The sequence below is a fragment of the Eriocheir sinensis genome, chromosome 46 (genome assembly GCF_024679095.1).
Source record: "Eriocheir sinensis breed Jianghai 21 chromosome 46, ASM2467909v1, whole genome shotgun sequence".
In the NCBI taxonomy this organism is placed as follows: domain Eukaryota; kingdom Metazoa; phylum Arthropoda; class Malacostraca; order Decapoda; family Varunidae; genus Eriocheir; species Eriocheir sinensis.
In genome coordinates, this window is record NC_066554.1 from 6,995,649 (window position 1) to 7,013,260 (window position 17,612).

The window sequence follows — 17,612 nt, forward strand, 5'->3', positions numbered from 1 at the left end:
CTTAAATAGCTCGACACTACCTCTAAATTGTCCTAAACGTATTGATCTGTAGCATTTATTATAGTGTCGTTTGGTTTGGTATTTATATTGTGCGCTGGGTGACTAGTTCTTACCAGTGCAGGCTTGATTTCTTGGTAAAGTCTTGACTGATGTGAAGCTGTATACGTCCATTTCGCCAACCCCCGCGTCACGGTGAGCGTCCTGCTGGTGAGGGAAGCGGAAGATACTGGAAGCCATATTCACAAAAGTTTCGTCGCGCAAGTACATATATTTAACAAGGTATTCGTAGGAGTTGTGGTGGGTATTTCCATGGGTGGTAGTTTGATAAAGCCTCTGTACCGTGAACCTGAAAACTGGAAAAAAATTGAGTAGAACGCATTTAACCCCTTTTTTGGCCTTTAGAAGTTATTGATGTGAGAGCAGGATGCGTCTTGAGAATACCGACCCGGGATGGAAGCAAACCGGGTCCCGCAAATAGCTCGTGTGCTCCCGTCTTCTTCTTCTTCGTCCTCGTCTTCGTCTTCTTTTTATAGCAGAGGAAGCAGCTCAAGGGCAAAAAGCAGCAGCAACAACAACAACAACAACAAAATCTTTAGTTGCTGCTCCTATAAAAAAAAAGTTGCGATATTGACAGCAGAATGGGAAGGTAGTGCACGAGTGTGAAAGATTTATTTGGCTGCTGCTGGTGACGCCTTTCGTGTGTGTGTGTGTGTGTGTGTGTGTGTGCGTGTGTGTGCGTGGGTGGGTGTAATACGAACAGAATCCCTTGTTAAAAATATACATTACTACTGGTGTGTTTGTGTGTGTGTGTGTGTGTGTGTGTGTGTGTGTGTGTGCGTCGTTATTTACGGTTATTAATTTCGTTGTCACCATCGTAACTTCATCCTCGCGTCGCTGCTGCCATTATCACCACTTCTCACTACTCTTCGCGCCAGATAATTGCTACTTGAGGGGTCGTCACCCTTGGCACGCGTGGATAGACTTGGCACTCGAATAGGTTCATCTTGGAGCGCCTCAGAATCTTCGCTGTATCCAGGAGAACTGTCGATCGCTGCGTGGTAAACCGTGGCAAGTGATCAAGTCGGTATTCTCAGATCCTTCCGCCTCCTACATTATCTGTTTCCAAAGGCGGTTATTCAGATTCTAATTAGTGAAGTTTTAATTAGTGTTTTTAGGTTCATGGTACGGAAGAAGGGTCATAAAAGTACCTTCAGAAATAACCATAACTCTTGTCAAATGTTTGTTCCTGGCGCCGAAGTGTTTCAGAATATGACCATCAGACTCTTCCGTCTCCCACATCAACTATTTCTAAAGGTTGTTATTCAGGTTTTAATTAGTGTTTAGTGTTTTTAGGTTCATGGAAGAAAGGTCAAACTACCACTAGGGTTATAAAAGTACCTACAGAAATACCCATAACTCCTATACGAAAGTCCCGTCATATATGTGTGCTTGGCTCCGAAGTGTTTCAGAATATGACCCTCAGAACCTGCTGCCTCTCACGCTAACTGTTTTTAAAGGATGTTATTCAGGTTTTAATTAGTGTTTAGTGTTTTTAGGTTCATGGAAGAAAGGTCAAACTACCACTAGGTATATAAAAGTGCCTACAGAAATACCCATAACTCCTATACGAAAGCCTGGTCAAACGTGTGTGCTTGAATGTCGAAATCTTTAATAATGTGGCCGCAAGCGTGTCTGGAGTGCATCAAAACATTCCCCGGTGTGTCCAGGAACTTCAATACCACTTCAGATTAATAGTGAACGTAACATCAAAGCGCCTCATAACTCATCACTGCATCTAAAAACTCACTCGTCACATTTTAAAACATTCCGCGGTCTCCAAAAATTTAGTCCACTTAAGATAAATTGCGAAGGTAATATTATCAAAGCGTCTTGTAACTTATCACTGCATCTAAAAACTCACTCGTCACATTTTTAAACATTCCGCGGTCTCCAAAAATTTAGTCCGTAACTCATCACTGCATCTAAAAACTCACTCGTCACATTTTAAAACATTCCGCGGTCTCCAAAAATTTAGTCCACTTAAGATAAACTGCGAAGGTAATATTATCAAAGCGTCTTGTAACTTATCACTGCATCTAAAAATTCATTCGTCACTTAAATACACTCCGCTCTCTTCACTCCACTTAAATACATTCCGCTCTTCAGGAACTTCACTCCACTTAAGGTAACTTGCGAATGTGAAAAAAAGAGGAGAAAAGGAAAGAAAAACTTATTATCAAAGCGCCTTATAACTTATCACTACATCTAAAAACTCACTCGTCACTTTAATACACTCCGCTCTCTTCACTCCACTTAAATACATTCCGCTCTTCAGGAACTTCACTCCACTTAAGGTAACTTGCGAATGTGAAAAAAAGAGGAGAAAAGGAAAGAAAAACTTATTATCAAAGCGCCTTATAACTTATCACTACATCTAAAAACTCACTCGTCACTTTAATACACTCCGCTCTCTTCAGGAACTTAACTCCACTTAAGATAAAGATAAATTGTGAATGTAATATTACCAAAGCGCTTCATAACTTATCACTACATCTAAAAACTCACTCGTCACAATACTCTCCGCTCTCTTCAGGAACTTCACTCCACTGAAGATAAATTGCGATTGTAATATCACTCGTCACTTTAATAAATTCCCCTCTCTCCAGGAACTTCAATCCACTCCAGGTAAATTGTGGACGTCATATCAAAGCGTCTCAGAACTTATCACTATCTTAAAAGTATATAAAAAAATCGTCACTTCCAAGAAACTCCCAAGAATGTATCGAATTACTTTGCTGCGCCTCGTAACTTTTTTTCTTTTTTCCAGCAACGGAGGCAGCTCAAGGAAAAAGAAAAAGAAAAAGAGGAGAAAAGGAAAGAAAAACTGCTATTGTAATTTATTGTAACCTCCAGGAACCCCGTCACTACCTCAGAATCAATAACCTTTGCCAATACATCTAATCAAAACTAACGTATTCAGAACCTCTACATTGGATATCGACAGGTGTTCACACATTGTTCATTAAACGCCACTAAATCCGTATTGAGAGGCAGCGAGCGGCACGTGGGCTTGTAGGTATTAAAGGGACTGGCGTAGCGTTCAATACTGTGACGAATAATAGAGGACATTGATATACTATGCTGTAATGACTCCTCTGATGTGAAAAAAAAACCTATTGCCAGGCACACCTTCCTCTTCCTTTTTTCCTATTCTTTCTTATCTTCCTACAGCTATCCACGCTTCCTCCCCAATACTCCAATGCTTACTCTCTCTTACTCTCTCTTTCCCTCCCAATACTATGATGTACAATGGCCAAACTCACTTTCAGCTCCCTTCTTTTTCCTTCCTTTTCCCCTTTCTTCTTCCTCTTCTACAGCTATCCACACTTCCTCCCCAATATTCCAATGCTTACTTTCACTTCCCTCCCTCTCTCTCTCTCTCCTAATACTATGCTGTACTATGGCCAGACTCACTTTCAGCTCCCTTCTTTCCCCTTTCCTTCTTTTTCCTTCCTTTTCCCCTTTCTTCCTCTTCTACAGCTATCCACACTTCCACAATACTTTCTTTCACCTCCCTCCCTCTCTTTCTCTCCCAATACTATGATGTACAATGGCTAGACTCACCTTCAGCTCCCTTCTTTCTCCTTTCCTTCCTTTTCCCCTTTCTTCCTTCCTCTTGTACAGCTATCCACACTTCCTCACCAATACTTCAATACTTAATTTCACCTCCCTCCCTCTCTCTATTTCTTTCTCTCCCAATACTGTGCTGTGCTGTGGCCAGACTGACCCTCCTCTCCCTCCCCTTCTTTCCCCTTTCCTTTTTACCCTTCTACAGCTATCCATACTTCCCCAATACTTAAATACTTGCTTTCACGTCCCTCCCTCTCTTTCTCCCAATACTATTCGATGCTCTTTAAATCTATTCTTTACCAGTCCTTTTCAAATTAATTCCTCTACAACCCTTTTTTTCATAAGCGTTTGGTGTTTGGTTAAGTATTTATTAGGAAAGTAGCGACTCTATTGAAGCATAACGCGGAATTTGAGGAACCATGTACTATACCATGTGCTAATCCAATACTACACCAACCACACTGACTCACTACGCCTCGCTATAATACACTGTGGGATTCTTTGCGGTGACATATGAGAGTCCACCGACGCTAATACCAGAGCCTGACCCGAGGTATATGGAGCGCCCTTATTTATGGCAGCCACGAGGGAGACGGACGTGACACAACACAGACACAGCAGGCAAGGATGGGCCGGCCACACAGCCCGAGCCAAACGTATTGCAGTGGGACGTCCAGCTACACGCGAAACCACACTAACAGACACGACCCAGGCACAACATAGAGCCTTGGACGTCTACGCTACACACGACTTAGGCAAAACATACAGCCATGGACTTCTCTCTATAGCACAGTCTACACCGCACTGAAGGACAATACGTGTTTATACATACCAATTATTCAGTCAGCTACGGGGCATGGAAGGGAAGGGCAGAGAAGAACAGGAGAGAAAGGGAATGGAAGGGAAGGGGAGAGAAGAAAAGCTAGTGGAATGGAGGTGAAAGGGAAGATAGAGAAAAATGGAGAAGTTAATCGAAGGGGGAGAGAAGAAAACTTAATGCAATGGAAGGGGAGGTGAGGGGAGAGAGAGAAAAAAAAAGATAATGAAAGGGAAGTGAAAAGAAGGGAAGCGAAGGACAAAGTTAGGGAGGGGGAAGAAGGGGAAGGAAATAATAAAATGCGCCAAATACAGGTCATAGGCATAGATAAATGGCAAACCTGTATACTGAACCGCCATAGCCAGTCCCTTTGATGCCTTTTCACCCACTGACCCAGGTATGAATAGGTAAAACAGGTGGAGTGAATAGGATGAATAATTAATAAGCCTACCTTTAAAAGTGAACCTGTCTAGTCTATCACTCGTTACGCTTTTCACACACACACACACACACACACACACACACACACACACACACACACAGCGGAATGAATCTGAATAACAGAGCAACGCGCCCATAAAAAAAGGAATTATCGCGAATGGGAACTCTGACATTTCGAGGTTTTGCATAGATCGAACAGGGCGGCACCACCACCTTCCCTTCCCTCCTTCCTCACCCTCCTTCCTTCCTTCTTTCCTTCCCCACCCTCCCTCCCTCCCTTCCTTCTTACCTCCCTTCCTTCCTTCCTTCTCTTCCCTCCTCCTTCCCCACCCTCCTTCCTTCTTTCCTTCCCTCCCTTCCTTCCTTCACCCTCCTTCCTCCCTTCCTTCACCCACCTAAAAAACCTCGCCCTTATCATCACACAATGCACGATTCATGGATTTTGTTAATACTTTTACTACTACTACTACTAGTATTACTACTACTACTACTGCCACCGTTACTACTTCGTCATTGCGCAATTTAGTAATACACACACACACACACACACACACACGCGCAGTATTGGATTTTGCCTTGCTTTTTAACTTTTTTTAGCAGCAATCTTTGGCGTCATAATGATTTCCCCGTTGCTGCGGCGGCTGGTATAATTATCCTTAATCAATCAATCAATACACACACACACACACACACACACACAGGGGAGACAGAGATCAGCACTTTCAACAGGAGGGCGAAAAAGAAAAGTTTGGCACGTGCATTAATTCCACGCTGAGTTCCTCCGCACCGAAAGGCGAACTCGAGGAAGAGAAATAAAAAGGGGAGGAAAAAAAGTTGACTTGAAAGAAAAAGACGAAGGGGCGTAAAAAAGAATAGATGAAAGGAACTAGAGAAAATGAAACAGGAAGACGAAGCGATGGATTAAGATGATAGAGAAGTAAAAAAAAAAGAAGAAGAAGAAAAAGGTAAATGTGAAGAATGGCTGGCAAGGAAAAAAAATGAGACGGAAGAGGGAAGAAAGAAGAAACGGAAATAATGGGAAATAAGATAAAGAAATAAAAGAAAGACGGAAAAAGTGAAGGATGGGTGTAGCTGTGAAGGGAAAGAAGAAAAAGAAGACAGAATGGGGAAGAAAGAAAAGACCAAAGTAGTGACAAAGAAAGAGAGAGTAAAGACGAACTGAAAGAGAAATACGAAGAACAGAGCAAAAATAAAAAGAAAACGAGGAAGGGGGTAGAGAAAGAGAGGGAGACTATAAGGAAAATAAAAAAAGAGCAAGCAAAAAGCGAGTAAGGGTATTAAGACGAAAAAAAAAAAAAAGACGAAGAAGGGGAAGCGTGAGAAAAATGAAGAAGCGATAATGAAGTGAGGGAATGCAGATAAGAATATGTAACAAACTGATGAGAGAGAGAGAGAGAGAGAGAGAGAGAGAGAGAGAGAGAGAGAGAGAGAGAGAGAGAGAGAGAGAGAGAGAGAGAAGATAAGAAACTGATTAGAGAGAGAGAGTCGAGGAAGAGTAGTAAATCGAAGCGGGAGGGAAAAATAGCACTAGAGAGAGAGGAGAGAAGCAAGAGCGAAGGAGTGGAAGAGTGAGGGAGGGAGTGGAGTGAAGGAGTAAGTGCTTGATTATTCCCTTTGATGTGAGGAGAGTGAGGAGTGGAGGAAGAGGAAGAGGAAGGCGGAAGTGTGCGCGCGCGTGTGTATGTGTGTACGTGTGTTTGATGCTTTTCTAGGGGAAAGGGAAAGGGTAATGCGGTAGGCTTAATGGGTAAGAGGGAAGGAATTGAGGTGGGAGAACGGAATATGGGGAATTAGAATGCTTTGAATGTTTGATCACTATTCGCCACAGGAAGGGGAAAAGAAAATGTAACAAGGGGAAGATGATTAAAGGGTAACGAAAGAGAGAGAGAAAGCTTGATAATTTGCTACAGAAAGGGAAAAGACAAAAGAAAAGAGAATATGACAAGAAAGAAGATAAAGAACAACGAAAGAAATAAACAGAGAGAGAGAGAGAGAGAGAGAGAGAGAGAGAGAGAGAGAGAGAGAGAGAGAGAGACAGACAGAGACAGACAGAGACAGACAGAGACAGACAGAGACAGACAGAGAGACAGACAGAGAGACAGACAGACAGACAGACAGACAGAGAGACAGACAGAGACAGAGACAGAGACAGAGACAGAGACAGAGACAGAGACAGAGACAGAGACAGAGACAGAGACAGAGACAGAGAGAGAGAGAGAGAGAGAGAGAGAGAGAGAGAGAGAGAGAGAGAGAGAGAGAGAGAGAGAGAGAATTAGTCTAATCTCAAAGGAACACATGGATGGACGTCAGTAAGTGGAATGAGATAGAAAGACGGGGACGAAAAAAAAAAAGAGAATGGAACAAGGGAGGAAGATAAAGAACAACGAAAGAGATGCAGAAGGAGAAGGAAAAAGAGAACCCGTGTAATTTCAAACGAAGGGAAGAATGATCACACGTGGGTAGAAGTCAATAACGAGGAAGAAGCAGCAACCAAAGTGAGAATGGAAAGAAAGAGAATAAAAGAGAGAGAGAGATTAAAAAGGCGAGAGGTTGAAGAGGGAGGGTAATGAGAGAAAGAGAGAGAGAACTTGCTTAACATGAACTCCGAGGCGTGGACTAATGAGCACATGAATAGGAGGATAATTATGGAGGTGAATGAAGAGAATGGACGTAATGAGCTGAGGACGCCAGGGATTAATGAGTGAGTGAGGAGGAGAGGAAAGGATGCGCGGGGAACATAAATCATCGGCGGACCCAAGAATGAAGGTGAATGAAGAGAGAAAAAGACACAGAGAGAGAGAGACGATGTAGTGTGAGGTGAGGACGGATGGAAGGAGGAGTGAGTGAATGAGTGAGGAATGAGTGAAAGGAAAAGTATTGATAGATGTGGGAAGATGAATTGGCGGACACAAGTATAAAGATTAATGAAGAAAGAGATGAATTATTAATGTAAAATGAGAATGCCAGGAAAGAGGAATGAATGAGGAAAATTAGGAATGTAGGAAGAGGAAGTATGCTATGAAGTGAAGACATATAGAAAGAAGAGTGAATGAGTAAATTAAGGAATAAAGAAAGAGAATGTAGTGTGAAGCGAGGAATGGAAAAAGAGGAAATAGTATAAAGAGAAGAGGCATAATAAGAGGTGTGAATAAGTTAGAGGAATGGAGAGAGAGAGAGAGAGATTAAGTAGTGTGAATTGAAGACGCGCAGGAAATGAGAAATGAGTAAACTGAAGAATGACGAAAGAGATGAATTAAAGCAAACTAAAGACACAAGGAAAGAAAAGTGAATGTTCAAGTGAAAAATGAAGAAAAGAAAGTTAATGGCAGGCGGTTATTTCACTGTCAGCCAGGGAAGAGGAATGAATAAGTGAGAAATGAAGAATGGGAAGGTAATGGTAGGCGGTTATTTCAGTGTCAGCCAGGGAAGAGGAGTGAATAAGTGAGAAATGAAGAATGGGAAGTTAATAATTGAAGTATATTTCCATCTCAAGAGGGAAATGGAAAGAGCGAGTATTTTGAACAGGGGCTTAAACGAGGCGGTGAATGTGTGCGAGACTGAAGGAAGGATAGCAAAGGACAGGAGAGAGAATTAATGTTTGAAGTGAGAGATAGAGATGAAGGGAAAGGTTGAGTTGGTTTAATATCAAGAGGAAAAAAAAATGTATGGACGTGAATAAAGGAACGTAAAGGAGCAAAAGACGTAAGAATAATGGTGTAAGGAAGGAAGGACAAAAGGGGGAAAGGGAAGAAGGGAGAAGTAGTTTGTTTAAAGGGGGGTTGCCTTAAAATTGAAACATGTTCATTTACTTATTCTTGAAATATGTAAATAAGAGTTAGGATTTTGTTTTAAGTTAGGGGATGTTAATAAAGAGAAGAACACTGGTTTAATGGAAGAGGTACTGAAAGAAAATGGGGTTAGGGTTGCCGGGGGTGAGGTTTAAGGATGACTACTCTAAAATTAAGGGAAATGGGGTCCGGGTTGCCTTAATATCAGAAGGGAGAATAGGTAGGTAAAGGAAGAGGAAATGAATATAATAATGAAGAAGTGAAGTAGAAGGACAGCAAGAGAGGAGAGAGTAAAGGAGTGAAGGTGAAAAATCTACTTAATCTTCAAAGGGTGAAAAAAAGGTCGATAGTATGTGACCAGGTGAGCAAGGGAGCAGGTGAACTAAGGAAGGGGTGCAGCGGGGACGGCAGGGAAATTGTGTGGGTGAGGAAAGAAGAAAGGAAAGAGGAGTGAAAGTTTAGGCTAATCCCAGATGCAAAGAGGTGACTGTGGAGAGGGGAGTGAATACAGAATACGTGAGTGAGTGAGTGAGGGAGGGAGTGGATGAGTATGAAAGCAAGGACTGAGTGAGTGAGTGTTTGTGTTTAGAGATCAGTGAAGGGAGGACTGGAAAAAAAAACATGAATACGAAAATACATGAGTTAGAAAGTGATTGAGTGAGTGTGTTTTGATTTAGTAACTAAGGAAGAACAGTGAAGGGGGGACTGCAAAAAAATGATTGAATACGTGAGTGCATGAGTGCGAGAGTGAGGGAGTGAATGAATGAGTAAGAAAGACGAGGAATGAGTGAATGAGTGAGTGTTTGTTTTTAGACCAGTGACGGGAGGAACTAAAAAAAAATACACGAGTGAGGAAGAGTGAGTGCGTGAATGAATAAAAGACGATGAGGAAGTGAGTGAGTGTGTGTTTTAAGTTTAGCGACGAAGGAGAGAGAGAACAGCGAAGTGGAGACTGCAGAAAAAGAAAAGAAAAATAATGAATACGCGAATACATTAATGAGACGGAGTGAGTAAGAGTGAATGAATGAACAAGGCGAGGAGTAAGTGAGTGAGTGTGTTTTAAGTTTAGCGACGAAGGAGAGAGAGAACAGCGAGGTGGGGACTGCAGAAAAGAAAAAAAATCTAATGAATACATAAATGAGACGGAGTGAGTAAGGGAGTGAATGAATGAACAAGGCGAGGAGTGAATGAGCGAGTGAGTGTTTGTGTTTCGGTTTAGTCATATACGCAACCCTCGACCCTGAGTCAATATTGGTCCTCTCTTTGATGCCCACTCAGAAGCGATCCCGTGAATGGTGTCCCTCTGCCCTTTCCTCCCTCCCTCTCTCTCCTCTTGGCCTCCTCTCCCTCCCTCTCATTCATTCGCCCTTTCCAGCCCCTTCCATACACACCCTCCATTGCGCCTATTCAAGCCCTTCACTTTCCTCTTTTCCTCCTACTCCAACCCCATCACATTTACCTCTTCCAGTCTCCTGTTTATCCTTCCGTTCATCCTTTCCAGTCTTTTCCTTCTCTTTGTCTTTTCTTCCTCATTCCCTCCATTCTCATCATCTCTCCCTGTTCTTTCCATTCTCTTTATCCTTTTACTCTTCCTCTTCCTTCTTTCTTCCTCCTGTTCTTCCTCCTTTGCCTTTGCTTCTTTCCAGTCACATCTTCCAGTCTTTTCCATTTTTTTTCTCCTGTTACTCTTCTTCCTCTTCCTTCTCCTCATTTCGTCCCTTCCTTTCTCCTCTATCTTACCCCTCCTTTTATTTATATTCCTCCTCCTTCTCTCATAGTCTTACTCTTTCTCCTGTTCCTTCTCCTCTTGCGTCTTTTCTTCCTATTTTTCATCCTCGTCCTCTTTACCTCTCTTATCTTTCTCTCCTTTTCTCGGCCATACATTATTTGCGCTCCACCCTGCCCTCCTTCTTCTCCCTTTCCTCCTCCATCTTTCTCTCCCTCCCTCCCTCCTTCCTTTTTATTTCTCCTTTGTCTCACTGTTCCGCTGCAGTTTTCCGCTGTCCTGCTTATCGAGTTTTTCATTTTTCATTCCGTCTCTCCTTCCCTCTCACCCTCTCTCCCTTCTTCCCTGCCTCTCTCCTCTCCCTCCTGCCATCCCTTCACTTTCCCGCCCCCTGCCGCCCGTCTTGTTGCCTTCTTAAAATTCTATGTTCGTCAATTTTTCATGCGTCGTCTTAGGGCAGTTCCCAAGACTCAAATTTTTCTTCTTTCCGGCGGTTCGCTGTGGACTAATTTTCTGGATTTTATGTTTCGGATTATTTTTCTTTTTTTCTTTTCGTCGTTCCAGGTTTTTGTTTTCTCATGCCCTCTAGCCAAGGTTCTCTCTTCTTTTCCCTTCCTCTTTTTTTCGTTGTCTTCACTTGATTCTCCATTAAATTGTTTTCTGGCACTTCCGTCCTCTCTCTCTCTCTCTCTCTCTCTCTCTCTCTCTCTCTCTCTCCCCTTCCTCTTTTTTTCGTCTTCACTTTATTCGCTTTTATCATTTTCTGCCACTATTTCCTTGCATATCTATCTATCTCTCAGTATCCATGTCTGTCTACCCCTCTCTCTACATTCACCTGTCAATCTATTTCCCACGCCGTCCCATTTCTTCCCGTCCTCTCTTTCTTTCCACGTCATCCATTCTCCATTTCCTAGTTCGCTGGCACCTCTTTTTCTGGCACTTCTCTTTTCTTGCACACCTCAGCGCGTACCTCTCTCGCCTGGCCTGACACCTGGGAGGGCCATTTCGCTGCTGCTCTCCCGGCACTCCCTTTTTTTCTTCTTTGCCCTCGACGGGAGTGCCATAATTAAGATGCCTCCGTCTTTCCCCGTTCATTCAGGGCAGAGGCGCCAGGGAATCCGTGTTTACTCGCCTCAAACTTCCCTTTTCACGACCCCTCTCGCTCCCTTACCCTCCTTTCTTTGCTTCTCTGCGTCCCTGTACCGCCCCCTGCCGTCCTCCTCCTCCTCCTCGTAACCTGCCATCTACCTCCTCCTACTTCTCACCCTCTCACCCTCCTTTCTCTCCCTGCGACCCTCTACCCCCCACCCCCGTCCTCCTCTTCCTTGCAGTCTCCACGCTTACCTCTTCCTTCGCCTCCTCGCAACCCCCCATCCTCCTCCTCCTCCTCCTCAAGAACATTTGGCCCACACAAAGCCGGGGTTGGCGGTAGAGAAGAGAGTTTTACGACTGCCAAAATGGTGTTAGTTTAGCTCTTTCTGATACTTTTTCTGCTCTTCCTCGTCCTCGTCCCCCTCCTTCCCTCCCTCCCTCCCTCTCTCTCCGTCATCGTCATTTCCTCGTTTGTTGCTTGTTTATTCGTAATCCGCGCGGTGTCGTTTTCTCTCTCTCTCTCTCTCTCTCTCTCTCTCTCTCTCTCTCTCTCTCTCTCTCTCTCTCTCTCTCTCTCTCTCTCTCTCTCTCTCTCTCTCTCTCTTTTAATTCTATCTTGTCATATACTTACTTCCTTTCACTTTGTTTCTTTTTATTTTTTTCCTTATCCCTTATTCGAGGTCTTTCTATTTCTATTTCGCCATTGCTTTCCTTCCCTTTTCCTTTATTCTTTCATTAATTCCACTTTTTGTTTTCCAATCTTACTTATTCATTTTTCATAGTTTACTTTTACCGGCCGTCATTCATCTCCATTCCTCCTCTTTCCCTTGTGCTTTAATCTTTTCCCTCCCCCGCCTTTTCATTTTCTTCCTTCGCCGCATTTCAGCATCATAAGCTCGCCTGTCTTTCCTTCCCCGCTCATTCCTCAAATTTCTTCCCGTTCCCTTCATTTTCTCATTATTCCTCCTTCGCATCTCGGATACCCTCTCGTTGTTCCGTTCCTTAAATTTCCCGGCGTTCTTGGTATTTACGTTCTATCCCGTTTGTCCTTCCTTCTGTTACACTCACGTTCTTCCTTTCATTTCATATTTTTATTGTTCCTTCTTTTCTGTATCTCGGTTTCATATCACAAACACACTCCATTGTCCAGTTCTTTAAGTTTCTCTACGTTTTTTTAATTTTTTTTTTATTTACGTTCTGTTTCGTTCGTTCTATTTTCTTCAAGTCCTTCCTTTCATTTCATATTTCTATTGTTCACTTTCACAGTTCAGCTTCATATATCAAGCACACCCTTTCCTTTGTTCATCCCCTTCAATTATTCTACGTTGCCACAGTATTTACGTTCTCTTGTTTCACTAAGTTATTCCATTTCATTCATTATTATTTTCCCTTTACTCCACATCTCAGTCTCATATATCAAGCTTATCTTTTCCTTTGCTGAGTTCCTTAATTAAGTTTATCCGCGTCCTTACAGTATGCATTCTCTTCGCTTAGTTTTACCATTTTCATTCATTTCCTTTCATTTCGCATCTCGGTTCAATATGTCACGGATTTGTCACTTTGCCAACTTCTCTCAAAATTATCGTTCATTATTCCTTTTCGTCCTTATTCTGTTTAGTTCTTTCGTTTTCCTCCAGTTTTGCATTCTTTTCGTTTTCCTCCAGTTTTGCATTCCTTTCGCTTTCCTCCAGTTTTGCATTCCTTTCGTTCTCTAGTTTTGCATTCCTTTTCTTCCCTTTCTCATCGTATTTTCACTTAACACGTCTAGTCCTTCCACTGGTCAATTTCTCTTCGTTTTCATTATGTGCAGTGTTTATGGCGTTTCTTTACTTATTCTTTCCTTTTTTCTTCCTGTTGACCCACTTATGCTAAACGTGTACCCGTGGCGTGTTGAAATATTAAAAATAGTCGTATGCCAACATCGCAGGATTGCTCATTTTATTTATTCGTATGTTTATTCTATTTTGGGGTAATTATGGTGTCTGGCTTTTCTTTTACCCTCCACCTCTCCACACAGCACCCCTCCTCCCCTCCTCTCCCTTCACCCTTCCCTCCACACTTATGCAACCCCTTCCACCTTTCCTTCCATTCCGTCCTTCCACAACCTTTAACCTTTCCATGTCCCTTCCACCTCCCCACACAACCTTTTTCTTCCTTCATTCCATCCTTCCACTTCCACACAAACTCTCCTGTCTCTTCCACCTCCCCACATAACTCTTTCCCCAACCCTTCCACCCTTTCCTTCACCTCCCTTCAGTCCTTTCTCCTCCTCCCCTTCCACCTCTCCACATGCAGTTACAAGCATCTCTAGTATAACCGTGTGTGGATAAAAACAGAAAAACAGTCGGATATGCTAACACTACTCCCTTTTCGTATCATTTTTCCCTCTCATATTTAGGTTAACGAGTGTCATTAGACGTGGGAAAGAAAGACTGACACACGGGAAAGTTTAAAATTTGTGTCGCGCACCTGCCAGTAAACAGTTCAGGTGCGAGGCCGTGATTGGAGGTGCGAGTGATTCCTGTTTCTTACGCGTTCGAGGGAGGCAAAAATGTCCCGGGAAAAATGTGGGGTCTTTGATGGGCTTTAAGAGACTGGATCCCAATATCTCGTCCGTCCCGCATGAGTAAAAAAAAAGGGACGGCGACACACACACACACACACACACACACACACACACATACACACACACACGACGAGAGATGCAACGAAATAGTGCCAAAAAAACAATAAAATGAAAAGCGAATGAAGTAAAGGAGAGAGAGAGAGAGAAGAGAGAGAGAGAGAGAGAGAGAGAGAGAGAGAGAGAAAACATACATCCAGCAGTCGAGGGAATATTTAATTACGACTTTAATCTCCGGTCTGGAGGTTTGCTATCTCCTCCTCCTCCTCCTCCTCCTCCTTGTGCCTCGCGGGGTGGGTGGGGTGAGTGCCTGAGGTGCCTGAACTTAATGTGCCACCGAGGAGGGTCAGTACCGTGTGTGTGTGTGTGTGTGTGTGTGAGACCTTGATGTTTCAGTTTTCTCCCTGTCCTTGGGTGACGCTTTAAGCCTGAAATATTAAGCCTCTCTCTCTCTCTCTCTCTCTCTCTCTCTCTCTCTCTCTCTCTCTCTCTCTCTCTCTCTCTCTCCAATTTTTCTACTTCTTTTTTTCCCTTCTCCCTTGCCGTGGCCTCCTTTTCGCGGTCTCTCTTCCGCCCTTCTCCTCCCCTTCCTTCTCCCTTCTTTTCCCCTTCCTTCCCGTTTTTTCCCCATTAGTCTTTCTTCTCTTTCCCCTCAATTTTCCATTCCTCCTTTTCCCTCTTTCCTCTTCGCCACCTCTTCTCCCCACTCTCCCTCCTCCTTCCTACCTTTCCCCTTCCTTCTCCTCCCTTTCCTTCCTCCTCTATCAGTTGACCTTTTTTCCCTCTCCCCTCTTCGCCTCCTCCTCTCCCCATGCCTTTCCCCCTCCTCTTCCTTTTCCCTCCTCCCTTCCCCTTCTTTCTCCCTCCTCTGCCTCCCTTCCCCTTCCTCCCTCCTCTATCGCTCAATCTTTTTCCGTATCCACCTTAATTTCCTCGTAGCCATCCTTTTGTTCGATTTCCTCTGGCTACACACACACACACACACACACACGTTTGTCTTCCCTGGTAACTTTTTCTCTTTCCTCCTTCCATTGTTTTGCTGTGACGGGTTCCTTCTCATCCTTTTCCTCCATTATTTCCTCTCCTTTTTCTCCCTTTCCTCTCTCCCCCTCATATAAAAAATAAATATGAGGAACAGGGAAATTGGAGATGACTTTTTCCTCGTATCATTTGTTGGGACTAATTTTCTCTCGTAATGATGAGTGTTGTTTTTCCTTTTCGTGTTTCTTTATATTCATCCAGTTTTCTCCTTTGTTTCTCGAGTTTCCCTTTTTATTGTATTTTCATGTGTATATCTGCGTTTTGTGTTCTATTTTTCTTTGTTTCATTTTCCTTTCCCATTTTCTCATCTTTTGCTCTCCGTTTTTCATTATTTTCTTCTCGTCCAACTTTTCCTCCAGTATCTCAGGTTTTCATATTGGTTTTATACTCGTGTTTTCCCTCGCAAACTTTTGTCTCCAATTCTCCTTTTCCCTCGTCTCTCTCCTTTTATCTTTCCTGGGGTACCGGACACCTGACTTCCGCTTTGACTGTCAGCCTCCTCTTCCCCTCCCTTCGCCTTACCACCCCTGCTCCTTCCTTGGGCCCTTCCTCTCTCTCCCTCAACCTCGGCTTCCCTTCCCTGCCCCCTCCTCCCCCCCGACTTCGCTTTACCCCTCACTGTCTTCGCGGCTAGAACTTAAAGGTGAATTTCTGAAAGAGTAACTCATCCCCCGCCTCTCTCTCGCACGGCCACACCAGCCCGATGTGTCTTGTGGTGGAGCGTGCAATGACTAAACGAAATTGATGTAGGCCTAATGGTGTTTCTTGAAGATATGGGGACTTGTTTGGGATCTTGAAGTGAGTGTTGGGTATCGTTCTTGCGTTTCTTCAAGGGGATGGGGGACTGCCTGGCGTCTTGGAGTGGAAGGAGAGTGTGGGTATTGTTCTTGTGTTTCTTTAAGATGGGGGGACTGCCTGGCGTCTTGAAGTGGAAGGGGAGTGTGGGTATTGTTCTTGTGTTTCTTTAAGATGAGGGGACTGCCTAGTGTCTTGAAGTGAAGGGGAGTTTGGGTATTGTTCTGGGGTTTCGTGAAGGCGGCGGGGACTTGCCTGACGTCTTGGAGTGGAAGGAGAGTTGAGTATTGTTATCTGAGTCCATTAAGTGGTTTGGCTAGGAGGGTGTTACGGTTTGCTGCTCTCCAACTCCAGTCAGGAACGGAAGCCAATCCTGAACCCCAAGCCACAATCCTAAGACAACGACCCTATTTGAATATGCGTAAAAGTTATCAAGAGACAGAAGTTACGATTTGCCGCGGGACGTTGGGTGGCGCAGCGTGGGTCCTTTTGCTTCAGACTATTGATTCCTTGACTTCCTCATTTTAAACCGCCTCCTGGATGGCCAAACAAGTGGTGAACCCTACATCGTGTCTTCCTACTGCCTTAGGTCAATAACTAAACAAACGACCCAATAATGGAAACACCTTAATGAGTAGTTTCCTAACGGGGTCAATAACCAAACAAATGACCCAATAATGGAAACACCTAAATCAATGGTAATGTAGCACCCTTCTAACGTCACTTAGCCTCTCTATGCCCAGGAACTGCACATCATAGCCAGAAAGTCCACGAGCTCGCGTTTCACCGTAGAAGGGTCGCCAGAAATACTGGAGGGGTCGTTTATACCCCTTGCTTTTCTACTTTTGTCGGGGAGGGTATTGAGCTCCAAAGACAAGACATGAATGAAGCAAGTATATGTTTCAGTACTTGAGAATGATGGATATGGCTACCTTTGAGTTATCCATCATCCATCTTGTATCTAAGTACAAATGAATTACATGAATCTTCGTCTGTCCAGTGATATATATGGTGGGGCGGGTGTTGCGTGGGTTGGGTGGAAGGGGGAGCAGGAGGCGAGGCTGTGCAGGGATGGCAGGGCGGGTTCAGCCATCAAGGCTGGGAGACCCGAGTCAGAAGGTTTTCATATTTCATGGCCGCCTCGCTGGGAGCTCCACTTTATTCCAATACATTGTTGCTTTTCCTGCTGCTTTATTAATTTCAGTGATTGTGTCCATCTGATTTCATTCTCTTTAAATTAAATAAGATAGCAATTTATTAATCCCTGAATAATTTTATCCAATAACTGTTGTTGCAGATTGGGAGAAAGGACACGATATTTGGAATCGCATTTTTGAAATAAGAAAATCTTGTTAATTATAATTTCTCTCTTTCCAGATGGTTCTCCTGTGAAGAACATACAGGAGTGCCTGAAGAAGGGTGACAGTGGACCCCGGGGTCACCCGCCTTCCCTTAGTTCTGCCAGCAGAGGGCAACAGCAGCAATCAGCAGCACACCAGGAAGCAGCCCCCCAGCAGCCCAAGCACGATGAACCCTCAGACTGCTACCTCAAGGACCTGTACAACCAGGTCAACTCCGTGGTCATGTCCAAGCCTGATGAGCGGGACAACGTCAACGAAGGTAAGGCCAGGCCAGGTC

General features: G+C 43.8%; 1 protein-coding gene across 1 annotated transcript in view; it reads left to right on the top strand.

Annotated features, from left to right (window-relative positions):
* Positions 1–17,612, top strand: part of LOC126981020 (serine/threonine-protein kinase PLK1-like) — a 119,336-nt gene that overhangs the window by 98,405 nt on the left and 3,319 nt on the right. Inside the window, exon 8 of the mRNA XM_050831646.1 lies at positions 17,352–17,594. Coding sequence (XP_050687603.1) covers positions 17,352–17,594 — 243 coding nt within the window. The remainder of the gene's footprint in view (positions 1–17,351; positions 17,595–17,612) is intronic.